Here is a 26,686-nt window from a genome sequence, read left to right as displayed (position 1 = left end):
TCATCCTTAGGTTTCTGACAACACCAGTGTACTTACAAAAAATTATTATTTAATCCTTTATCCAAGCTGTGTGTGATTCACACTAATGAGACTTCACAACAAATGTTGAAATCATCCAATACTGCTATGCATTATGGAAAGGAAATGTGCATTTCTTTTTTGGCATACTGTGGCAATTGATGGGAGGTCAACAGCCTCTGTATATATACGCTGGTTTCAGTGTATACAGAGGCTGTTGATTAAATTAAATTAATTTGTTAAATTAAAGAACAAATGGAAAAATCACAATAACTCAAAACTATACGATGAATTTTAATAATATTTGATGAAAAGCAGCATGATCATGATATGAGATGTGAAAGAAACACCTACAACAAATTGTAAATAAATAGTTTAATTCAGTAACATATGGGTACATGAAGACAATGGTTAAAATGAGATTGTTAAAGTGTCTCAATAAGGAATGTGCCTGCCTCTCGCAGAAATACAGTTCTCAGTTGCTAATAACAACCATTGCTCCTGCAAAGCTCTCCTAAATTAAAGGTTTTGGCTCAGGAGGTTGAGAGCAGCAGCATGTCCACGTTGAGCATCCTAGACATGCTCAAGGATTGTCAGGAAGCCTGGCTGACTAGTCTATACATGCAATAGTAGTCTCTTCTTGATGAGGATGCATTATCGTCTTGTAGGGTAAACATCTTCCCTATTGTGCCCATATATGGATGAACATGGGGGGGGGGGGGTCTAGGACCGTGTTGTAGCATTCATAGTTCTGCTAGGAAGCACATATGGGTAGGTGTGTCAACCCAGTGAGATGTCTTTCCAAACTATTGCACTACCTCCATTATAAGTGTCCCTTTCTCATGGATATTAGAGGGATGATAACATAACATGTCTCTGGTTCTCTCCATTTCAGAGCATGCTTGCTAATACTTTGTAGAGCAAATCAGGACTCGTCTGTAAACAGTAACCCCCCATTGGTCTTTAGTCTAGTTGAAGTGGAGCCTAACCCATTTCGCACCTCTTCTTTGCCATGGAGATAGGGATATGCAGACTATTGGTCTGCTAGCATAAAGACTACTTTTGTGAAGCCTGCATACGTATAGTGGAAGCCGATACCAATATTCCTGCAATTGATGTGAGGTCAGATCATAGCTAATTTAGGATAGCACTCCTGTTTCAGCAAGCAAATAATTAGAGATATCGGTCACCCACTGCAGTTGTAGCCCATGTGTATTTCTGGGATATTGTTTGTGACTGTTGGAATTGGTTCCACACTGCAAACTACTCATCAGTTAAATGGTGTCTTGCAGCCACATCCAAGAATTTTGCTATCAAAGAATGTCTTGTTCTCACTCCAGATACAAAATGGAAAACCACTCCAAAATGCTTACTTTTGTGCTATTGCTCATTTGCATATACTTCTGACAGTGTCATCCCCTCCGTTTGTATACAATAACCAGACTCGGTATCACTTTTTACATAATATTCTTGACTTTGATATGTCCACCCCCTCCCCCTTCTCATTGAGTTATTGCAATTTTTTCTTTTGTTCCTTAATTAATGGAAAATGGTGTACAAGGTGTACAAGTAGCCTAGTTGTAAAGCTACTTCATGTATGGTGTTTCCTTTCACTTTAATAAAGGATTAAACAAGAATAATTTCTTGCCAAGTACAATTGACGTGTTTCTATTATGGATCTTCTATGAAGCATCAGTGGAGGATTATACTGATATCCCATATAAAACCACTTGTTTTGCTAATCTTTCCTCTCCCATTCTGACCATATCACCTGAGATTAGCTCTGCTAACCATGTCTGGTTCTTTCCTAATATCCTCCCCCCCCCCCCCCCACACACACATTTCCTACTTAAATAGGAATGATTGTTTCCCTTTCTCACATTCCAGAAGAGGTTTTGTTAAACACATCACTTTTTCACTATCAAATATTCAAACTATAATGGTTGTTTAGTCCCATTTTGCTACCTGCTGTGTTGCATAATTTGCATCACCTTTTTAATTCTATTCCATACCAAAGAACTAATAGCATATCAGTGCTGTGAGGGTGCCAGTGATGAGAGAGAAGAATATTTTTTCTTGACATTTCAAGACATTTTTCTTGAAGGAGTTGGATGCTGTAATTCTTGGGAATCATTTCATTAGGGAGGCTGTTTCAGATGATAGAAGAAGATGAAAAGGTGGCTCAGTGTTTGCAGCTGGACTGAAAAGGGATGCTTGATGCTCTTGTTAAAACCCAATAGAAAGTGATGGAATGATGATTCAGTGGAACAGTATCTATTGAAGTGTCTGTCAAAGAGAAAGAGGGGTGGGTGGGAGCTGAAACAGTGTTTCAGCTCTCTACGCTTGGAAGTTGCATGCCTATACAGAAACCACTCATTTCTGTGAAGAACCAGAAAGTTTGTCTACGTGGTGTCAGATACACTGTGACTAGACACTGGAAAAAAGTCGTAGTCTGATGAGTCATGGTAAACCTTGTTCTGTACCAACAGTAGGCAGAGAGTTTGACAGGAGCCCCATGAAACAATGAACCCAGCTTGTTTTGTAAACACAACTCAAGGTTCTGAAGGTGGTGGTGTCATGGTGTGGGACATGTTCTGTTGGTGCAGAACAGGTTCCCTGATATTGCTAGAAGGCCAGGTGTCCTCCAAGGAATATATGAACATTGTTGCTGATCAACTCTGTCCTAAGGTGTTCACTTTTTTTTTTTACCCGGTCGGTGATGGTTGTTTCATGGATGACAGTGTTACTGCACAGCGAGCATGATGGTGACTTCCATCATCTTCCCTGGATCTGAATCCCCCTGAGATTGTATGGGGGCATGTTAGAAAAATAGATTGGGGAGTAAAGTCCTCTTCCATTAAATCTGAGTCAGTTAAAGGACTGTCTGGTATGTTGTAGACATTGATGCACTCTATCACCGTGTAGAATCTATACCAAGCTGCATATGTGCTGTAATTCGGGCTAAAGGAGGTCCAACATGGTATTAAATAAATGTTTCTAATTCAGTGGCTGGTATGTGTACATTGAGGACAGAACATAAAGTATGGCAGGAAATTTACATAAAGCACATATAATAACAAGTACAAATGCAAACAGGAGGTATAAGAAAGAACTAGAAGAGCACGAAATTATAAAAATCTAGAAATGACATTTAAATTTCAAAAAGGTACATTTTTTACTTATTTTGTCTTCATAACAAAATACTGTGAAAATGTGCAGCTAAAAATTTAAGTTTTTAAAATGAAAATAAAAACTAAGTCAAATTTTCAAATCAGAAATTTGCAGTTTTTTGAGCTTATGGATAAAGAGTCTTTCAAACACAAAATGAGCTGCTTCCCATAAACTTCAAATTAAAGAAATACTGTATATATATTCTGCAATAGTTCTGATAGAACAGTTTCATTATGACAGTTGTACATCATCAGATTCTCTGTCTAGTCAGGAAGATTTTTTTTTTTTTTTTTTTTTTTTTTTTCTCTTCTCTCTCCCTTTCCTCTGTAATTGGAGTTGACCAAGTTCACTGACTACTGAAGTTTTCACGTTATTTTTGATTTTAATGTTAGTGACTGCACATGTTTATTTTACTATGAGGCTCTCTGGGAAGTTACATTAATTTAAGCTCATGTAACATACCGAAATTTAAATGTTAATTCTAGATTTTTATAATTTCATGCTCTTTAGTTCTTTCTTATGTCCCTGTTGTTTGTATTTTTACTTTTCCATGTTGTCATTTTGTGTACTTTGGTGTACATGGTTCCTACCAATCAGTTGGGTTTTGTCGTCAGTATACAATTTCCAGCCATTTTCTTTTTCTATTTCCTGTGATGATATATTTTATTCTGTTTCTCACAATTTTTTGATTTTCTGCTCTTGTTCTTTATTCTATTTCTGCTTTTTTTTTTCTGATTATTTTGTTTTGTTTCTAGCAATTTCCTTGTGTTTGTTATTTTATTTTTCTCCCTCTGTGTGTAGCGCCTGTTCTTGGTGGAAGTGAGTACACAAACTAACATCAGAGGAAGAGTTATTAATTGTATGCTCAACAACGGTAAGCTCTCTCTCAAATACAGGAATACAGGAGGGAAACACCTTCCATATGCATACCTTGAAACATTTACTGCCATTGACTTAACTGTCTGCCCTCCCCTTCCCTCTGTTAAAGTGGGAAACTAATATCTTATTTGGAAGTGATCATTTCCAAATTTAGAATCTGCTACCCATGCCCTAGTGTATTCTTGTGAATACTGTGCTCCAGTGTGGTATTTGAGTCATGTCAGCAAGGTCGACATACAACTTAACAAGACCATGAGAATCATCACAGGTTGCATAAAGTCTATACCTATTGAGTGGCTACTAACACTCTAACATCATACCACCAGACATAAGAAGGAAAGCTGCCGCTAACAGAGAATGGATAAAATGTATGGGAAATACATTATGGGATACATATGGGGAAATTTTTATTTATTTATTTTTTTTCCAGCCTGGTTGGTCAAGTGGTTAGCATATCTGCTCTCCAGCCAAAAGGCTGTGGGTTCAAACCCCACCATGGATGCTTGTGATTGTCTATGAAAATACTAGTGGTGGTGGTAGGCAGTAGATGGCGCTGGTGTAGATGATGAGGGAGAGATGTAGAGTAGGTGTCCTCCCCTAGATGAGTCTTAGGACTCCCTGGAGGTGCCATGTAATAATAATAATAAAATAACTTGCCCATCCATGAGGACCTCTAAAATCTATTACCTATTTGCTTAGTCCCACGACTTGATCTGGAAAAATCAGCAACCAGATACATATTCTCCTGAAACTGAATGGAGGAATTGCTGGCTTACTTCAACAGTAAAAAATGGACACCACAACCTGCCCAGGTGACAATGGAGCACACTCAACTGCCTGAGGATAGGCCTGCATCAATCCCCCAACATGTGACTGTGGTGCTGATCAACAGACTGTCGATCATATTATTCAGGACTGCCCACTACAGAGTTTTCAGGGGCACATTGATGGACCTGTTCCAGGCTAATCTGCACATAAACAAATGGATTAGAGACAATTTGAACTTAAATTTGTGATTTTTAGCATATAGTGTGTGTGTTTATTTTTCTATTTTTATCTTTCTATTTGCACAAACCCAAACCATACGGAATGTATGTACACCGTAGTGCTGCTTATTTCTTTGTATATATGTGTATACTCCAGAAGATGACCTTAATGTGAAGGTCAAAATATCAAGTGATTGTTTTTGATTTTTATTAAACTCAAGTTTTACTCTAAGATGTTTCCATAATTTTTATAATGAATTCTGATCACCGTGTAACCATGAAGGAAAGGATTCTCTTAATGTCATTTATTTGGACATCAGATTTAATCACTTTCCTTAATAGGTTGCATACTATTTCCCTTTCTTACACCTGATTTGGCAGTAACAGTATTAACTGCTGATTTCATAAAGTATACTCTACATATTTCAAACTTTATGGTTTGAAAAGTGTTTTCCTGATTACTTATCATATTCCTCTTCAAGATCAACAAAAACTTAGAGCACCTGATTTAGTTGCTAAGATTTCTCAACTATTTGTGGTAAAGTAAATTGGTCTTGGCAATCCATTTAACCTAAACCAAGACTGTTCTCAACCAGTTTTTCCTTCAAAGATTTTTCTTACTATTTTTTAAAGCATTCTGCTATAAATCTTTTCTTATGCAAGACATGGATGGCAACTCGTAATTCTCATATTCACTTTTTTTAAGTTGGTTGATCAAGAGGTCTATTCCATTCATCAGAGATTCGGTCTTCTGACCAAGCCAATCTTCTATGCCTTCTCCATTTAAGTTTTTAAATGTCATTTCTGTGTCTAGTAGTTAACTCTCACTCTAGCAAACACTGTTTTAACAAACTCGTTAACTTAGCAAACTACTAAAAAATCTCAACTAAATCAGAAGTGAAAGAAATTTACTGTAGGAACTATCCAATATGTCCAGCTATTCCCAGTCCCTATCAGTTTGAAAATTGACTGTATTCCTGCAAGATAATTTCTATCATAGTTGCTGGGATATTTATGCCTTGGTTTTTTTCAACATCTTACTTCTTCTTTTTAGTAATTTGTAGTATTCTTTTTCTAAGTCTCTTTGTGATCTCTAAAGCATTTTGATGTCTTAAATTGAATTTGTCTTTGATGAATTAAAATTAAATAATAATAAATAAGTAAAACAAAACATTTTTGTAATGTGAAACCCACTCATAAAAGGTTGGAGGCCTATCAAAATCAGCTCAGCTAACATCTTTTATTCTCTTATAGAAAGTAGGCAAAGCAATTTTAGTCCTGTCTAAATTTTGGAGACTGAGTGGTACAGTGCAGCGATAGCTGGCCCAAGGCTATCACTAATTTTAGCAGCACACAGTGATGAGATGGCTAACTGCCACCATCTCATAGTCCCTGACCCTAACAATAATTTTAATGTCTGAAATAGTGTGGGTTCTACGGTCAATTCACATGCGTTTACAGGACATAAAACTCACTTGCCTGTACCAGAGATACTTACTTGGGAGCAGGTCCAAAAAAGGGTCAGTAAAAGTTCCTCTCGTCATCTAGAATTGAACTGAGGATACTCTTTCTTCGGGTGGCCTAGCACTGGGGAGCAAACACCACTTCCACTGAGCTACAGAGGCCTTCATTTACCATCTACAGATATTTACAGACATTCATGTCTGCAGTGGAATTCAGATATACAGGTTCTTGTTTTGGAGAATAGAAGAAGGCACTTTTAACTAGGCCAACCAAGCCAAGTGGAAATTGTGAAATTTCAGCAGTTAGCCAATTAGTATAAATCCAGTTCCTATCTTATTCCCTCTACACACCTTGTGGCTAGTTAATCTCCATCAAAATCAACATAAATGCTTTATTTTGTAAACTTAATTTGTAAAATTATTATTTTTATTATTATGAGGGAGAGGCTGCTCCCAGCCTCTCCCTCATAATAATAAAAATAATTTCCTGTCATTTATTTTGGGTAAGGGAAAAAAAGTGTATACAAACTGATAAAGATTGCTGAATTACAAACTGGTAAATATAAACTTACAAAATAGTTATTTCACTTTTGTTTTTAATGTATTATATAGAGAATATACAAGGGTGGTCTGAAAAATTCTCGGCCTCGACCATAGATGGCAACACTATTGGCAAGATTTTTTTTTCTCAGTTTATACATATGTCATAAGCATATATGTGAAATTACAAGTCATTCTATCAAGTAGTTTATTTTATACAGCTGTCTGAAGCAATGGTGTTGTCTGTATCCATTGAAATGGATAAAATTGAGTATTGTGCGGTTATAAAATTCTTTGTAAAAGAAGGTTTAACACCAAAAGAAATTCGAAGTTCATGGGCACTCTTCTCCTTCGTTTTCGACAATTAAGAAATGGGCTACCGAGTTTAAACGTGGTTGCCTTGAATACGATCCACGTGAAGGATGTCCAAAAATTGTAACAACACCAGAAATCATTGATCAAGTGCACAGTATGGTATTGGATGACCGGTGAGTCCAGGTGCATGAAATTGCAAATCAAAAGAATGTGTAGGATATATTTTGCATGAAGAATTGTATATGAAAAAGCTTTGCGTAAGATGGGTGCCATGCTTGCTTACAGCAGATCAAAAACGCATTCACATGAAAATCTCTGAACAGTGCTTGGAGCGTTTTAACAAGAATAAAACTGATTTTGTGCATCAATTTATTACTATGGATGAGACTTGGGTTCACCATTACACATCAGAATCCAAACAGCAGTCAAAACAGTGGACAGAAGCTGGTTGTTCTATGCCAAAGAAGACCAAGTCGGTCAGGAAAGGTCGTGCCATCGGTGTTTTGGGATTCTAAAGGCATTTTGTTTATTAATTATTTTGAAAAGGGTAAAACAAAAACCTAGGAATATTATTCTGATCTTTTAACCAGACTAGACAAAAAAAAATCGTGAGAAATGACCCAGTTTGCAGAAGAAAAAAATTATCTTTCATCAGGACAATGCACCTGTCCACAAAAGTGTTTTGGTAATGGGGAAAATTTAGGGATCTGCACTATGAATTGTTGGAAACATCCACCCTGTTTCCCAAATTTGGCAACCTCTGACTTCGGTCTTTTCCAAAACTAAAACTCTTCCTTGCTTGTTAGCATTTTTCTTCGAATCAAGAGACAATTGCAGCTGTAGAGGGGTATTTTGCAGATCTTACTGAGAACCACTATAGGGATGGGATAATGGCACTTGAGCATTGCTGGAATAAACGTATTAGTTTTAAGGTAGATTATTGATAATAAAAAAACTTTGAAATATAAATTCGTTTTTCATTGTTAGGCCGAGAACTTTTCAGTCCACTATCATAATATTAACCTCTTTTCATGCTTATCAGACTACTAATGGTATAACATCACCAATCTAATAACTTACAGATAGAACAGTAAAAAAAAAACTTGATATGTTCTTAAGTGAAATTACCACTTCAGAGATAAATTTTTTGAATACTTAAATTTTGGAAGATGTATCAATCTGAATACTGTGAAACTTTAGTATCACTTTTCTCATTTGTTCACCAATATTGTCTAATTTTTATATGTGATTTCTATTTAGGAACAGAATTAACATTCAACTACAATCTTGAATGTCGTGGAAATGAAAAAACTAAGTGTGTTTGTGGTGCTGACAATTGTAGTGGCTTTATTGGAGTCAGGCCAAAGGTGTGTTGTTCTTATTTCATAAACATCAAGTTTCTTTTGCAGATGTATTTAGTTTTTATTATGAATATATGGAACAAGATGAGTTTGTAAATTATAATACTACATGTATGAATTACCATGATGAGAAGATAATGCTTGAGATTATTAAAAGTCCCAAATTCCTATATATTTGTTTCCATTAATTTTTATTACAAACAGATGCACAAAAGGCAATGATAAAATATCTGTATCCTTTCTTTTAAGCATACACGGTGATCCGAATACATTTTTGAAAATTATGGAGACAACTACCGTGTTTGAATAAAAATTTTAGTTTAACATAACTAAAATCTACATTTGACGTTTCGACCTTTATGTCAAGGTCATCTTCTGGAGCATACAACTATACACAGACAAGATATACACAACAAGCTACACTACAATCAAACTGGTTTGAAAGGAAATTTAAGGAAGCCTGCAAAATCCTGATAAACCACCCAAATATCAACAACAAAGATGGCATGAAAATTCCAAGAATCTGGATGGCACACATTCAGCCTACCTAATATATAAGATCCAGCATATGTCAGGACTCTAGCCAATGTTCAACTAGTATTAGAAACCATTCCATACCAACTGGCTGGAATTTACATTTATAATCATGATGTTAATATATGTATATAGATAGATACATAAACTTGTTTTCGCGTCCAATGTATTTCTACAACCAACAGATAATACTAATAATTGGACTCTAGCGTTGATGTATAGTTTTTTTTTTTTTTCCACCAGAGGTCAGGCCAATAATTGTTGTAGCGGTTGGTCAGTACCTTTAACAAACCAGTTTGATTGTAGTGTAGCTTGTTGTCTGTGTATAGTTGTATGCTCCAGAAGATGACCTTGAGGTCGAAACGTCGAATGTAGATTTTAGTTATATTAAACTAAAGTTTTTATTCAAACATGGTAGTTGTCTCCATAATTTTCAAAAATGTATAAAAGATCTGTTTTCAAAGGTGATTTATTTATTTCTTTTCCCATCAATCAAATATTGGCCAGTTGTTAAAAATTGTAAAGAAAGGTAAGTATGCTTTTAAAAGCTTTAGGGCTGTCAGTTAATTGTTATCTTCCTTAGTAGGCCTTTCTTGGTACCATAGGCACAAATAGGTCTAATTGTCCAGTTTCCCCATTCTGATATTTGCCCACATCACTGCTTGATGTTGTCTGCCATTCAAGATTATCCTCATATTTAGTGTTGCATATGACAGCTACTTCTTTTCCTGAAAAAAGTTATTGCCTGAATACAAAATCATGTATTTCCTGCTTAGAAGAAAAATATCACCTGTTTTTGTTTTATCTGTTTCGATAACACCTATTAGGCCAATCAGAATAACTGGATAAGTAATTATCCAGTTATTCTGCTAGTTCCATTTCTTTTTTATTGATGCTTCTTATGCTGAAGGTGCCAATCTTAAACTGTGCTGATTTTGAGTTGAGACTTGTTCCAGTAGCTGACTTTCACTGTTTGCCCTGGTTCCCTTACGAAAAGAATGAGGGCTTTGTTTAACTGTTTAGTGCCGAGCCATCATGAAATACTCTAATGTTGTACCATCATTTTGTATTATGATTTAAGCTAGTAAGAGAATTCTAATACAATTCAGTGAGCTAAATCCGACATTGTCAGCTCATCCCAGTTCATTCAGTATCCAGATCGATACCTACTAATATAGCACACCACAAGAAGGTAAGGATTGGACGTTAGGTCAGAAGCAATAATTCCCTCTAATTTTTGCTAGCCCATGCATGCAAGTTCTTCAAAAAGATCTTGTTACATGCTAAGCATTTCTATAAATTACAGATACCAAGAAATTATATTCTTGATTTAATTTTCAGGACTGGGGAAACTCATATAAAGAAGCTAATGACTTCACATCACTTGCCTTAGTATCCTGTAATGCAAAGTACATCTCCTTGCGGATATGTATAGTGCTGTGCATCATGGGAAGGGTGTCACTACCCAGACCTCTTTCGACTTTTATTGAGGTTTCATCAGTGGGAGCCAGACCCAGAGGTGATACTAAGGTTGAAGGAATGCAGAAATCATATTTTTATTTATTTTTTTCCTGTCTGGGTCAACAGCTAAACATTTCTATAAGCACAACCTGAAAGCTTACTCCTTCAACTACATAAATACTGTATATATGTGCAGTTTACAAACGAATTATCTCACATTTGTCCAGCCACTCAAATTTTTTAATAAATTTGCAGTTTTTTTCTGCTTTAATCTCAATGACATTGTGAGGATTTAATTTACCACACTAAAACTGCTAATGTAATATTTCACATATTAATGTTGCCTGTTTTCATTTGTCTATAACCTGTAATAGCACTAAATTAATTCACTTAAATCCACATAGCTAAAAAAATCCAACACTGGTTGCATGGGTTCAAGTGACTATACTGTCTGGATTCTAGTCAGTACAGATAAACAAATATATCTCTGCAACTTGCTGACATCAGCATTGCACAGGCTAAAAGTAAGTAATTAGTGTATTAAGTTGGAATAGGTCAGAGCAGGAGAGCAGGGCTTCAGAAATCCACTAGCCACAGGCGAGTAAACAGAACAAGTAGTGAGTAAATTTTCAGCCTCACTCTAAATATACCCCCCCCCCCCCCCCCCGCACATAATTTATACTTTTTTCCCCTTAAAACATGTCATTCACTCAAAAGACATATTTCGGTGATTATACCACATTTTTTTATTATTCAGTTATACAACATACTGAAATAATAGATCCCGACAAATTTCGTAAATCATAGGATTTACATCTTCAGGTGTAAATAGTATAACTTAAAGTTTAAACAAGAGAAATTAATAAATACAAATCATAACTGTCTGGCTATTCATAAACTCAAATAACAGAATGCAGATATAAAATGTTATTGATGTTGAACAATACTGGACGATGTGTTCTTGTTCTCGTTCATACAGTCCGAGCTCAGATTGAGGTAGATTTTTTATTAGAGCTGACCACACTTGATGGAGAATTAAACCTTGATTTTTATTGCATTGGGTTGGATTTTTCAGTATATTAGCAGCTTCTTTAAATTTTCTTATGTAGCAGTTGTTTTCTATGTATGACATCGTCATTTTTTGCCAGAGTACATTGTGTCCAGTGGAAGTAGTATGGAAAGCAAGACCTGTTTTTTGTTCTGTTTTGTATAGTACGTCTTTTTGGTGTTCAGCCATGCATATTTCTCCAGATCATCCTATCTGTCCTATGTAGAAAATCCCGCAAGAGCAATGGATTTTGTAGACTCCTGGTTTTTTAAGAGGCTGTGCTTAAAAAACCAGCAGTCTACAAAATCCATTGCTCTTGTGGGATTTGTTATCTAGGACAGATAGGAAGATCTGGAGAATTACGCTTGGCTGAACACCCAAAAGACGTACGATACAAAACAGAACAAAAAACGGTTCTTGCTTTCCATACCACTTCCACTGGACACGATGCACTCTGGTAAAAAAATAACAATGTCATACATAGAAAACAACTGCTACATAAGAAAATTTAAAGAAGCTGCTAATATGCTGAAAAATCCAACCCAATACAATAAAAATCAAGGTTTAATTCTCCATCAAGTGTGGTCAGCTCTAATAAAAAATCTACCTCAATCTGAGCTCGGACTGTATGAACGAGAACAAGAACACATCGTCCAGTATTGTTAAACATCAATAACATTTTATATCTGCATTCTGTTATTTGAGTTTATGAATAGCCAGACAGTTATGATTTGTATTTATTAATTTCTCTTGTTTAAACTTTAGGTTATACTATTTACACCTGAAGATGTAAATCCTATGATTTACAAAATTTGTCGGGATCTATTATTTCAGTATGTTGTATAACTGAATAATAAAAAAATGTGGTGTAATCACCGAAATATGTCTTTTGAACCAATTAGCCACAGAAGTCTACGCCTGCAAATGTCATTCACTGTCAAGTTATTTGATCAAGTGTGGTTTCTGAATTCATTAGAGAAGAATGTAAGCCAATCATCTTAACTTTCTTCCTGCTTTTTTGTCTCTTTTACGTTAAAGATGCCAAGAAATTATATTCTTGGTTTAATCCTTTATCCAAGTGTCAGCAAACGAAGCTTGCATGCGAAATAATTTCACGACTGGGCAACTCATATATAGAGGCTAATGGCTTCACATCACTTGCCTTAGTATACCATTATGCAAAGCACATATTCTTATGGACAGATTATAATGCTATACTTTATGGGTCACTACCTGGACTGGTTTCGATCTTTATTGAGGTCTCGTCAGTGGAAGCCAGACTGAGAAGTGATACCAAGGTTGAAGTAATGTAATAAAGTTGAAACTATTGTGGGTATTGACCCTTCCCATAATGCGTAGCATTATGCATAGTTATTTACCAAACTGGTAAATAACTTATTGTTTCTTTTGCCAAATGTTTATGCACGATTTTTTAATAAAAATAAAAAATACAAATAAAAAACTCATCTTTTGTGGTTTCTGAAAAAAAAATATAAAATAAATAAAAACTTTTTTCCAGAACACCAATCGGCTTATGCAAACTTCACTCATCTAATGATCTAGTCCAATTAGAAGTATCCATTAGAGATCATCATCATCAAATTCCTCCCATGTACCGTCAAGGGGTGTACAGGATATGATAGTACTACATGAAAAAAATTACATCATTACTAACTTCCTATCTACAATTTTCCTCCTAATCAGTCTGTTACTTGTCAAGACTCCAACATTATCAGATCTTATATTTCTTTCTATCGTCTAAGGCACTTTGTACTGTATCAATCCACCTATATCTTGGTCTTCCTCTGGGTCGTTTTGCTGCCAAGCTGGCAGAGAACACTTGTTTTGCTAATCTTTCTTCGCCCATTCTGTTTAAGTAACCTTACCACCTGAGATTAGCTCTGCTAACACATTCCTGGATGCTGACAACGTGAAGTTCTTTCCAGTATCCTCATTTTTTAATATGATATTGATATTGATGCCATCTGTTCATGCCTCTAATCTTTCTCAGGACTCTCATATCTGCGGTCTCTAGTCTTTGGGCAAGTTTTACTTCTGACCCAGTGCTCAGATCCATAAGTAAAAACTGGCTTGAACATTGTCTTGTATACAGCTAATTTAGTGTTCTGACTAATTTGTCTCGTGTTCCATATGAATTTATTCAGTTGACTGCCTACCAACCAGCTTTGTTGATTCTGTTGTCTATTTCCATATTTAATTTACCATCTTCACTAAAAATCATACCTAAGTAGCTGAAATGTTTTACTTGTTCCACAGGTTCTCCATTCACAACACAGTTGAAATTTTCAACAATTCCACCTATTCTCATTGTCTTTGTCTTTTTAATGCTGACCTGCATACCATATCTATTACAACAGTTATTCAATTTAGTCAGGGAATCTTGCAGCGGATTTATTTAGAAGTATAACATCATCCGCATAAAGCAAAGAGCTGACATTAACATCTCCAATTTTGATATCATGTTTAATACCACTTTCCTTCATAATGTGATCCATATAGATAATGAATAACAGAGGGGATAATGTACATCCTTGTCTCACACCAGATTTAACATTAAACCATTGTCCTGTACTTCCTTCAATTCTAACTGCTGGCTCACAACTCAAATAAAGACTAAGTATTGCTTGATATAATGCCCCATTGACACCATATAACTGTAGCGTATTGAATAGCTTCTCTCTTGGCACCTTGTCATATGCCTTTTCCAAATTGACAAAACTTAAATACAGATCTTTGTTATATTCCCATGCTTTCTCGACTATTTGTCGTAAAGTGAAGATCTGATCCTGACAGCCTGAATTTGGCCTGAATTTGGCCTGAATCCAGCTTGTTCTTCACCAAGCTTTTCTTCCACAATTCTTCTCAACCGTTTCTCAAGTATACTTGCATAGATCTTGCCAGGAACACTCAGTAGGGAAATACCTCTGTAATTCTCACATTCAGTTTTATTTCCCTTTTTATATATGGGCACTATGAGAGCTCTACTCCAATCATCGGGAATTTGTCCCTCTGTCCAGGCTTTCTGAACTATGCAGTGCAGCCACTGTAAGACTTTTATACCACCATACTTCAGCATTTCTGGTCAAATATCATCTGCTGCCTTTCCACATTTCAAGCCTTTGATGACTTTTTCCACTTCAAGTATGGATATGTATTCCCGACTGCATGCCTGATCAGGGTTTTTTACCACTGTGCTGTCATCACTGCTTGTTTCATTTAGCGATTTTTCAAAGTAATTACCCCATACTTCGAGGATATCTTTTTCTCCCATTTTCATGTTACCCTTGTCATCTCAAACTCCTTTTACAGCACTCTTTCCTCCATTCCTAAGCTTCTTCAACAACCTCCAGAATATTTTGCTACCTTCTTGATATTTATTTTCTATATTCTTGCCAAAGTCCTCCCATGACTTTTGTTTAGCTAGTTTTACACAGTGTTTTGCATTCTTGCATTTGTCTCTGTATTCTCTAAGAGCACAAGCTGACTTATTTGCCAGGAACATATGCTTTCTTCTTTTCCTTCACTGCCTCTTTAAATTCCTGTGTCCACCATGGAGTTCTAATTTTTCTATCCTTGCAGACAACTTCACCACATGCCTCTCTAGCTGAATCAATCAGGGCTTTCTTCAAGGCTTGCCACTGAATCTCCAAGGTTTGATTCCTGTTCTCAAATTCTTTCATTTTTTCTTCAATAATCTTTCTGTATTTTAGTCTACAGTTCACATCTGAGAGCTGCTCAACTTTTATTCGCTTTAAAACTTTCTTACATGTTATTCAATTAATATGAAATTCAATTTTATCCTGCTCAAGACTAAATAGTAATCACTTCCAATTTCAAATCCTCTGTACACTCTGGTGTCCTGCACCAGGTAGAAAACATCACTATCAACTATAACATAGTCAATGAGACTTTTCTTATTCCTTGCCTCTTCTCTCCATGTGAATTTGTGCACATTTTTATGTTGGAACATGGTTAGTAATAACGAGTCCATGTCCTGAGCAGAAATCCAACAGATATTTGCCATTATTATTAGCTTTGCTCTTTTCTCCAAATTTTCCCAAAATATTTTTCTATATCTCATAATCATTTCCTACTCTGCTATTTAGATCCCCAACAAGGACCAACTTTTCCTTTTTCATTGTGTCAATTGCTTTTTCTAAAGCCTCAAAAAATTCCTCCACTTCTATCTTAGTAGAACCTTTTGTGGGACCATAGGCACAAATAAATCTCATTGTCCAGTTCCCCATTCTCATATTTGCCCACACTACTCTACTTGAGACCGACTGCCATTCAAGAAGATTAGCCTCGTATTTTGTCTTGAATACTATGGCTATTCCTTCTTTTCCTTGATTGTCATTTCCTGAATATAACATTTTGTATTTATTGCTCAGAAAGATCTCACCAGCTTTTGTCTTTTTTGTTTCAGTCAACCCTATTTTGTCGATCTGGTACTCATCTAATTCCTCAGCTAGCTCCATTTCTTTGCCATTCAGGCTTCTTTTGTTGATAGTACCGATCATTAACTCTGATGTTGAGTTGGAGTGTATTTTAGGATTTGTTCCAGTAGCTGACTTTTCGCTCTTTGCCCTGGTTCCCTGGCGAAAACAACGGGAGCCTTGTTTAACCGAGCGACGCCCCAGCCGGCATGAAATTTTGTCATGTTGTAGCATCATTTTTTATTTTGATTTAACCAATTAGAATACAATTTGGTCAGCCAAATCCCAAATTGCCACCCCATCCTCGTTCGTTCAGTACCCAGGTAGATACCCAATAGGGTGCACCACGAGAAGGTGGGGATTGGACATTAGGTCAGAAGCCCTGGTCATTTCTCTGCATTCCTTTAAAGATTATGTGGAGGTCTCCTCTCAGTTACATAGCTTTGACTCTTAAGCACCCCATTAGAGATGCCTTTCCAAAATACAGGCACTTAGTATTAGTTTTCTTTGAAATGGAAAAAGCACATATAACACTGCTTGGAGATTCCTGATATTAAAAAAAGTGTAGAACTTTGATCTTAGAGGACACCTCTCTCTTTTTATGAAGAGCTTCTTATCCAACTGAATCTTCCAAGTTTGAGTGGGAACCTCATATTCCCTACCCCTTTACCCAAGAGTAGGGAGTCCCACAAGGTTCACGGTTTTTTTTTTTTTTTTTTTTTTTTTTTTTAATATCAAGGTTATCTCCATAACTGATTGACCACCTTCAACTATAAGTAATGCCCTCTAAGTGGATGACTATCATCTTCTGCCATTCATATAATATGAGGCTAATAGAAAGACAGCTACAGTAAGCATTTGAGTACCTTTCACAACGAACACTTGCAAATGGTTCAGAATTTAACAGCAGACAGTTTGTGTGCACTATTGCCACAGATGTCTTCATCTTCACATCATCTTTAGCTGTTACCAAGTGATACCACTAAAAGGGAGGATTCACAATGTGGACTTTGATAAAAGTTGCAGAAGATCCACAATGGCTGTTCAACATCCGGACAGATGAAGCGCATTTTTCATTGCATGGGACAGTTAATACGCATACATAATGAAAAATGTGTTTCATGTGTCCAGAAGATGCACAGCCATTGTGGATCTTCTGCGACTTTTGTCAAAGCCCACATTTCGAATCCTCCCTCTTAGTGATGTCACTTGGAGCTGGTGAAGAGATTGCAGTTTGTATGAATACGAGTTTAGCACACCATCAAGGATGTAGAATATGTATGTTTTTGTTATGCCTGTGATCCTTGCAGTTTCCCATGCATTGCTTGTTAATTGTGCCGCTAGGGCATACATTTGTGATACCACAATACCGATATGGACTTCGGATAACACTGGTCTGCTGGTGCAAAGGCGATCTGACAAATTTCCAATTTCCTCAAAGCATCGTATTAGAGACTGTAGTCTCTTTTTTCAGCATTCGAAACTTTCGTAAAGCTTCCGCTACTGATTCCTCCACTTACATAAAACAATTTCAATAACAGTACCTTTTTCACCAATATAAGCATCACAACAACAAATTTTTCTTTTCACAAAAATAATTCTGTTCATCCCAATGACTGGTAATTTGCACGTATTTGCAAATGAGGCATGTGGTACTGCACCCTCTACATGGAAAATTTGAACTAAATTTTTTCTTCCTGCCATAAAAAATCCCCCTTCTTTCACTTTTGTGCAAACCACACTCTAATATACCAATTTTTCTGATTTTTATGAATTATTGAAATATTTCAGGACTTTGAGACACCCTGTGTGTGTGTGTGTGTGTGTGTGTGTGTGTGTGTGTGTGTGTGTGTGTGTGTGTGTGTGTGTGTGTGTGTGTGTTATTTTATTATTTTTCATAATAGCTTTTTTTTATGTATGTTGTTCATGTCAATAATTAAACCCGAATTATGCCTACAATACATTTTCGGGTTTAATTATTGACATGAACAGCATACAGAAAAAAGCTATTGTGAAATATATTTATGATTATCTAGATTTCATTCCGTTACTTGTTTAATATACTCTCAGTGAAAGACCTTCTGAAACCCAATTGAAAGATTATTTCCCATCTTAATTATAAGGGGGGGGGGGAAGATGATCTATCAACCATTCTCAAACCTAGGACTAATTTCACAATGAACATTAGGCTTAGCAGGATCTGTAATTGTTTACATACACCGTAGTCTCTCCCCCCCCCCCCCCATCTGTGGGTTCCTTATCTGCAGTCAACCCCTGTCCAAAAATATTAAATGGAAAATTCCATAAATAAAAAATATATATATATATATATATATAATTATATCGGCAAAGTGGATATTATATCCAACATTATTTTAAAGCCGAATGCTTGTAGAAACTGAACGTTTCAAAGTTGGCCTGAGATCTATGAGAATATGATCCTTGGCAGCCCGAGTCGCCTTAGTTACTTAAAGTCAAGTAGTGCAAGCTAAGGCAACTTGGGAATGCCGAGGCGTATTCTCATAAGCTCTCAGGTCAACTTAAAAAACTTTTAGTTTCTAAACATTGGGCTTTTGAGTAATGTTGGATCTAATATCCAATTTGCCTATGTAATTTTGCATTGCCTAAATAAAACTGTATGACTTTTTCTTTTAGTAATAGAAAATTCATAAGTTCTAAATTGTAGGCTATTTTGAGTAGTTTGATGTGGAGGAAAGTTGTGTTCATATTGTCGTCGTCAGGTAGCATCCTCTAAAAAGAGGGTTGTAGCAGATCAGCAGCTCTTCTCGATTTCTCTCAGTCTGTTGCCTCCATCATTCTTAAAGCAGTCCATTCCACGATGCCATTAAACCATTCTTTGGTTGGCCTTCCATGTCTTCTCTTCCCTTCAATTTTCCCTTGTAATATAGTTCTTGTCAGATGTCCTGAGGATCCTCTCAGAATCTGGTCTTTCTTTGCATAATGTTCTTAAGCAGTGTTCTTTCCATTCCAACTCTTCTTAAAACTTCTTGATTTGATATTCTCTCTGTATAGCTAATATTTTCCATCCTTCTATAACACCACATTTCCAATGCATTAATTCGTTCCATATCTCTCTGAGCATCCATGACTCACTTCCATAACTTGCAATACTCCAGACTATTGCTTTAACTATTCAAATTCTCACACCTATTTTAATATTCTTATTTATTAAAATTCTCTTCATTTCCATAAATGCTGATTTAGCTTTACCTATTCTATTTCTAATATTCAACTCTGAAGTTCCTTTCTCTGAGATCCAACTACCTAAATATTGAAATCTTTCCTCCACATCTTATCTTGGCATTATCTCCTATTTTTCTGCCCATTATCATTATCTTGGTCTTCTTTGTGTTAATCCTCAGTCCGTACTCTTTACTGGAGTTTTCAGTTCTTTGAACAATTTGTTGTAATCCATTTTCGCTTTCTGCAATCACCACTACATCATCTGCATACCTTAAGTTATTGATGATTCTTCCATTTATTTTTATTCCTTCTTCTACATCCTCAAGTGCCTCTCTAAGCATCAGTTCACTATAAAGGTTAAATAATAATGCTGATAACTTACATCCTTGTCTAACTCCTCTCTCCACTGGGAATTCTAGTGTTTCCTCTCCATTTACACATACTGACGCTGTTTGTGTCCAATATATTCTCTTTAAGATTTCCAAATCATACTAGTCAATGTCAATATTTTTGAGAATATCAAAAAGCCTTTTTATGTTTCACTGCATCAAATGCCTTTTCAAAATCTAGAAACCCCCAAAACACCTTTCCACCATAGTTTAGTGTTTTCTCCCCAATAATTATAATAAATTTAGTTTAATCCTTTATCCAAGTGTAAGCAAACAACGTTTGCATCCGAAGTATCTTTAGGACTGAGGCAACTCGTGGTAAAGGTGGACCAAGCTCTCATCACTATTTGTCTTAGTATCTCCCATAATGCAAAGCACATCTCCTTGCAGACATGTATAATGCTATGCATTAAGGGAAGGGCCACTACCCAGACTGGTTTTGACCTTTATTGAGGTCTTGTCAGTGGGAGCCAGACCCAGAGGTGGTGATACTAGGTGGAAGCAATGCAGGTCATCTTTACCTATATGAGTTGTCGAAAGGTGTCTCATATTATTATTAAATTACTCTGGATTTAGAGAAAGATGTTGGAAGTTTTTTCCACTTGGTTAGACTATAGTAAATTTAGTTTAATTCTTTATCCAAGTGTAAGCAAAAAGTTTGCGCCTGAAGTATCTTGAGAACTGAGGCAACTCGTGGTAAAGGTGGACAAGCTCTCATCACTACTTCCCATAATGCAAAAGCACATCTCCTTGCAGACATGTATACTGCTGATCATTAAGGGAAGGGGCCACAATCCAGACCAGTTTCGACCTTTATTGAGGTCTCGTCAGTGGGAGACAGACCCTGAGGTGGTGATACTAAGGTGGAAGCAATGAAGAAGTCATCTTTACCTATACGAGTTGCCGAAAGGTGTCTCACCTTATTATTAAATTACTCTGGATTTAGTGGATTTAGAGAAAGATGTTGGAAGTTTTTTTCCACCTGGTTAGACTATAATAAAATTTAGTTTAATCCTTTATCCAACTGTATGCAAACAAAGTTTGCGCCTGAAGTATCTTCAGGACCGAGGCAACTCGTGGTAAAGGTGGACCAAGCTCTCATCACTACTTGTCTTAGTATCTCCCATAATGCAAAGCACATCTCCTTGCAAACATGTATAATACTATGCATTAAGGGAACGGCCACTACCCAAACCGGCACAAAGTTTGTGCCAGTCTGGATAAAGGATTAAACTAAATTTATTATAGTCTAACCAAGTGGGAAAAAACTTCCAACATCTTTCTCTAAATCCAGAGTGATTTAATAATAAGGTGAGTCACCTTTTGGCAACTCGTACAGGTAAAGGTGACTTCTCTATTGCTTCCACCTCTGGGTCTGGCTCCCACTGACGAGACCTCAATAAAGGTCGAAACCGGTCCTGGTAGTGGCCCTTCCCTTAATGCTTAGCAGTATACATGTCTGCAAGGAGATGTGCTTTGCATTATGGGAGATACTAAGACAAGTAGTGATGAGAGCTTGGTCCACCTTTACCTTGAGTTGCCTCAGTTCTGAAGATGCTTCAGGTGCAAACTTTGTTTGCTTACACTTGGATAAAGAATTAAACTAAATTTATTATAGTCTAACCAAGTGGGAAAAAACTTCCAACTCCCCAATAATTCTTAGTTATAGCCTCTCTAATTGGTTCGGAAACCAAACTGTTCTTCATTCATTTCTTTTTCTATTTTACTCTTAATTCTCTCCAAAATTATTTGTGCCAGAATTTTGCTGTGTGAGTTATAAGACTTATCATTCTAAAATTATTACAGTCTAAAACACTTCCATCTTTTTTGGAATGGGGATAAAAATTGATCTTCTAACCTCCCTTGGTAATTCCTTCCCTCATAAATTCTGCTAATAATTTGCCATACCTTTTTCACCTATATTTCTTATAAGTTCTATCTGTATACCATCTATTCTGGGGGATTTTCCTTCATCTTTTGAATTGCTAGATTCAATTCCTCCCTCATGATGTATATATAACCCTGCCCACTATACTCTTTCATTTGATTCTCTCCATACAGTTTACCTACATATTCCTCCCATCTCTGTAATAACTTCTCTTTTTCTATCAAAATTTCACCTCTTTCATTCTTGAATGCTTCAGTCTTTTGTATCTTTCTCCTTCCTGTCATCATATTAATGTTTATATAAACACATTTTATGTCATTTCTTTCTGCTTTTGCTGTTTTGTCTTTACTCAAATCACTTAACCACTGTTCCTTTTTCCTTCTTCTCTCTCTCTCTCTCTCTTTGTAACTCCCTATTCACGTCTTTATATTGCTTTTTCCCTCCTCTGTTTTACTGTTAACTAGCTTTCTTCTTTTTGTTAATTTTCTCAAAATATTTTCCGTCATCCATGGTGTTTTCTTTTCTCTCTTTCCTCCTCTTTTTTGGCTAATTGTAATTCTGTAGCAGTAATTATGCTTTCCTTCAGAATCTTCCATTTTTCACTTACATTCGTTCATGTGTTCATATAAGTAACCCTTATTTTACTTAATAATGAATGATGCTGGCAATTTGGATGTGCCAAAGAGAAGACATAAAGCTCTTCCTTTTAAGTGAAAAAGGTGAAAGTTCTTGACTTCATAAAATAATAAATAATAAAAAAAGTATGCTGAGGTTGCCAAGATTCCATTTGCATTCGGATAACTTTTGTTTATCTTATTATTTACTGTTTATCTCTTACTGTGCCTAATTTATAAAGTAAACTTTATCATAGGTATGTATGTATATGAAAAAACATTGCATATATAGGATTCGGTACTATCCTCAATTTCATGTATCTGTGAGGTGTCTTGGAACATATCCCCATCTGATGAATAAGGGGGGGGGGGCTACTGTAATACAATTTGAAATTGTTCACTGTTGAATTTTTAATTGTTGACATTTCTGTTCATGAGAATTGGTATCAGTAACAAACTTTCTCATTCAAAGAGCTCTATGAAGTTATGGTCATGCTTTATAGATGCAAAATTAAGATGTAAAAATCTGACAAGCATCTCAAACATTATTTTTCTATTACAATTTTTATGGTTAAAACAAATTGAAAGAGCTCAACAAATTTTTAGAGATTTTAAATACCAACTGTCATTAAACTCTGTCCATTTTAATGCATATTTTTCCCCCTTTATGTCCCTGCATATAGTCTGATTAAAACAAATAATTGGAATGTTTCAACAATTTCAACCTCTTGTAAGAATTCCAAATATTGCATTTCAATAGTCTGTAGGTTTAGCAAGAATTCTTGAATAACTCTTGTATATGGTTAGATGAATGGCCAGGCAAAATTAATCAAATAAATCAAAATTTGTGAAACAACATACCCCCCCCAAAAAAAAATGAAACTTCAAGCCAGGAATGAAAATTTATTTCTTAATTGATAAAAACGTTTTTATTTGTAATGCTCATTTAATGACTATGTATTCCCACAGGCTGCCACAACTACCAGCCAAGAGAAAAAAGCAAAAGAAAACTTACTGCGAAAAAAAAAGAGGAAGTCACATCCACCCCGTAAACATGAAGATGAATGCTTCAGATGCTGTGAAGGTGGGGAAATAGTCATGTGTGATCGGAAAGGATGTCCAAAAGCTTATCATCTTAGTTGTCTTGGACTAACTAAGCCTCCCTATGGTAAGTTGCTGCATATTTGTATGTGTGAATGAAAAAGTTTCCATATGTAGATGAAAAGGATATTTAGGGATTTAAGAATCACAGGCTATGTATCTAGAAGGAGCAAAGTGAAGCTTTGACCAACATCCAGTTCTCACCTTCTTGTGGTTATATCTCATTACTAGGTGTCCAGCTTGAATACCAAATAAATAAGAATGTGTTGACAATTTTTGACTTTTACAGACAAAATTGTATTCACTATTTGCTTAAACCATGCACAAATATAAATATAGCATAATCAAATATAATGACACAAAGATATGGCCAGGACGAAGGTCCACCACTACTTCTCTGATGGAATCAGGATAAATATTGACAAGTCCTTGAGCATTTGCATTATCTGTGAAAAAGAGGTGTAGATACGAGAGTAAGTCGAGAAATATATTGCCAACATTATTGGCATTACAAAAATAAAGAGATGAAGGTGGTGGGGGCAGGGTTATATTTCGTCATATAGTGATATTGTAAAGAAACAGTGGTTATAGTATTTAACACTTAACACAAAAGACAAAACATCCTGACTGGCAAGTACTTCAAAATGAAATAGTGTGCTCAAAATTTCAGAATAAGGAAATTAGACAATAAGGCTTATTTCTATATAGTATCATACAGATTATAGTAGTGTAAAGACATTTTAATATCTTTACATAATTTTGTTTAAAGAATATATTTATTGTTTTTGAATTTACGTTGTTTTACATCTATTAATTTTACCCTCAGGAAGCCAAACAGTACAGTTGGTGAAACGTCAGTTTTCTTACTCAGTTTTTTTAAAATCAATTTCAATAGTTCTTTTGGTCAAAATATAACCTTTCACTATATTTATAGTTAGTTAATATTGGAATAAAAGATGTATACATCTTCATCATCAAATTCCTGACATGTACCCTCAAGGGGTGTACAGGATATGATAGTACTACATGAAAAATTTACATTATTACTAACTTCCTATCTACAATTTTCCTCCAAATCAGTCTGTTACTTGTCAAGACTCCAACATTATCAGATCTTATATTTCTATCATCTAAGGCACTTTGTACCGTATCAATCCACTTCTTTCTTGGCCTTTCTCTGGGTCGTTTTCCTGCCAACCTGGCAGAGAACACTTGTTTTACTAATCTTTCCTCGCCCATTCTGTTTAAGTGACTATACCACCTGAGATTAGCTCTGCTAACGCATTCCTGTATGCTGAAATGTCAAGTTCTTTACTAATATCCTTGTTTTTAATATGATATTGCCATTGATGCCATCTGTTCACGCCTCTAATCTTTCTCAGGACTCTCATATCTGCGGTCTCTAGTCTTTGGTCAAGTGTTTTACTTCTGACCCAGCTCTCAGATCCATAAGTTAAAATTGGTTTGAACATTGTCTTGTATACAGCTAATTTAGTGTTCTGACTAATTTCTCTCGTGTTCCATATGAATTTATTCAGTTGACTGCCTACCATACCAGCTTTGTTGATTCTGTTGTCTATTTCCATATTTAATTTACCATCTTCACTAAAAATCGTGCCTAAGTAGCTGAAATGTTTTACTTGTTCCACAGGTTCTCCATTCACAACACAGTTGACATTTTCAATGATTCTACCTATTTTCATTGTTTTTGTCTTTTTAATGCTGACCTGCATACCATATCTATTACAACAGTTATTCAATTTAGTCAGGGAATCTTGCAAACTTGCAGTGGATTTATTTAGAAGTATAACATCATCTGCATAAAGCAAAGAGCTGACATTAACATCTCCAATTCTAATATAATGTTTAATACCACTTTCCTTCATAATGTGATCCATATGGATAATGAATAACACAGGGGATAATGTACATCCTTGTCTCACACCAGATTTAACATTAAACCATCTTCCTGTACTTCCTTCAATTCTAACTGCTGACTTACAACTCAAATAAAGACTAAGTATTGTTTGATATAATGCCCCATTGACACCATATAACATTACGTTTCGAATAGCTTGTCTCTTGGCACCTTGTCATATGCCTTTTCCACCTCTACAAAACTTAAATACATATCTTTGTTATATTCCCATGCTTTCTCAACTATTTGTCGTAAAGTGAAGATCTGATCCTGACAGCCTCTATGTGGCCTTTTCTTCCACAATTCTTCTCAACCGTTTCTCAAGTATACTTGCATAGATCTTGTCAGGAACATTCAATAGGGAAATACCTCTGTAATTCTCACATTCAGTTTTATTTCTCTTTTTATATATGGGCACTATCAGAGCTCTACTCCAATCATCGGGAATTTATCCCTCTGTCCAGGCTTTCTGAACTATGCAGTGCAGCCACTGTAAGACTTTTATACCACCATACCTCAGCATTTCTGGTCGAATATCATCTACTCCTGCTGCCTTTCACATTTCAAGCTTTTGATGGCTTTTTCTACTTCAAGTATATATATGTATTGCTGACTGTATGCCTGTTGAGTGTTTTTTACCACTGTGCTATCACTGCTTGTTTCATTTAGCAATTTTTCGAAGTAATTACTCCATTAATCACTTCAAGGATATCTTTTTCTCCTGTTTTCATGTCACCTTTATCATCTGTAACTCCTTTTACAGCACTCTTTCCTACATTTCTAAGCTTCTTCAACAACCTCCAGAATATTTTGCCACCTTCTTGATATTTATTTTCAATGTTCTTGCCAAAGTCCTCCCATGACTTTTGTTTAGCTAGTTTTACACAGCGTTTCACTTTCTTACATTTGTCTCTGTATTCTCTAAAAGCAAAAGCTGACTTATTTGCCAGGAACTTTTGATATGCTTTCTTCTTTTCCTTCACTGCCTCTTTAACTTCCTGTGTCCACCATGGAGTTCTGATTTTTCTATACTTGCAGACAACCTCACCAGATGCTTCTCTGGTTGAATCAATCAGGGTTTTCTTCAAGGCTTGCCACTGAATCTCCAAGATTTGGTTCCTGTTCTCAAACTCTTTCATTTTGTTTTCAATAATCTTTTTGTATTTTAGTCTACAGTTCACATCTGAGAGCTGCTCAACTTTTATTTGCTTTAAAACTTTCTTACATGTTATTCTTTTCAATATGAAATTCAATTTTATCCTGCTCAAGACTAAATAGTGATCACTTCCAATTTCAAATCCTCTGTACACTCTGGTGTCCTGCACCAGGGAGAAAACAT

The 26,686-nt window shown here is 35.8% G+C and overlaps 1 protein-coding gene across 2 annotated transcripts in view; it reads left to right on the top strand.

The window, feature by feature from the left end:
- NSD (Nuclear receptor binding SET domain protein) overlaps positions 1-26,686 on the top strand; it is a 442,610-nt gene that overhangs the window by 386,161 nt on the left and 29,763 nt on the right. For both annotated transcript variants that reach the window (XM_090392494.1, XM_090392492.1), the window contains exons 15-16: positions 8,633-8,739; positions 23,298-23,496. In XM_090392494.1, the coding sequence (XP_090248620.1) occupies positions 8,633-8,739; positions 23,298-23,496 (306 nt within the window). The remainder of the gene's footprint in view (positions 1-8,632; positions 8,740-23,297; positions 23,497-26,686) is intronic.

This window comes from Typopeltis vanoorti, chromosome 5 (genome assembly GCF_054136105.1).
Source record: "Typopeltis vanoorti isolate ZY-2024b chromosome 5, IOZ_Tvanoo_1.0, whole genome shotgun sequence".
In the NCBI taxonomy this organism is placed as follows: Eukaryota; Metazoa; Arthropoda; class Arachnida; order Uropygi; family Thelyphonidae; genus Typopeltis; species Typopeltis vanoorti.
This window is presented reverse-complemented; position numbering and strand designations above follow the sequence as displayed.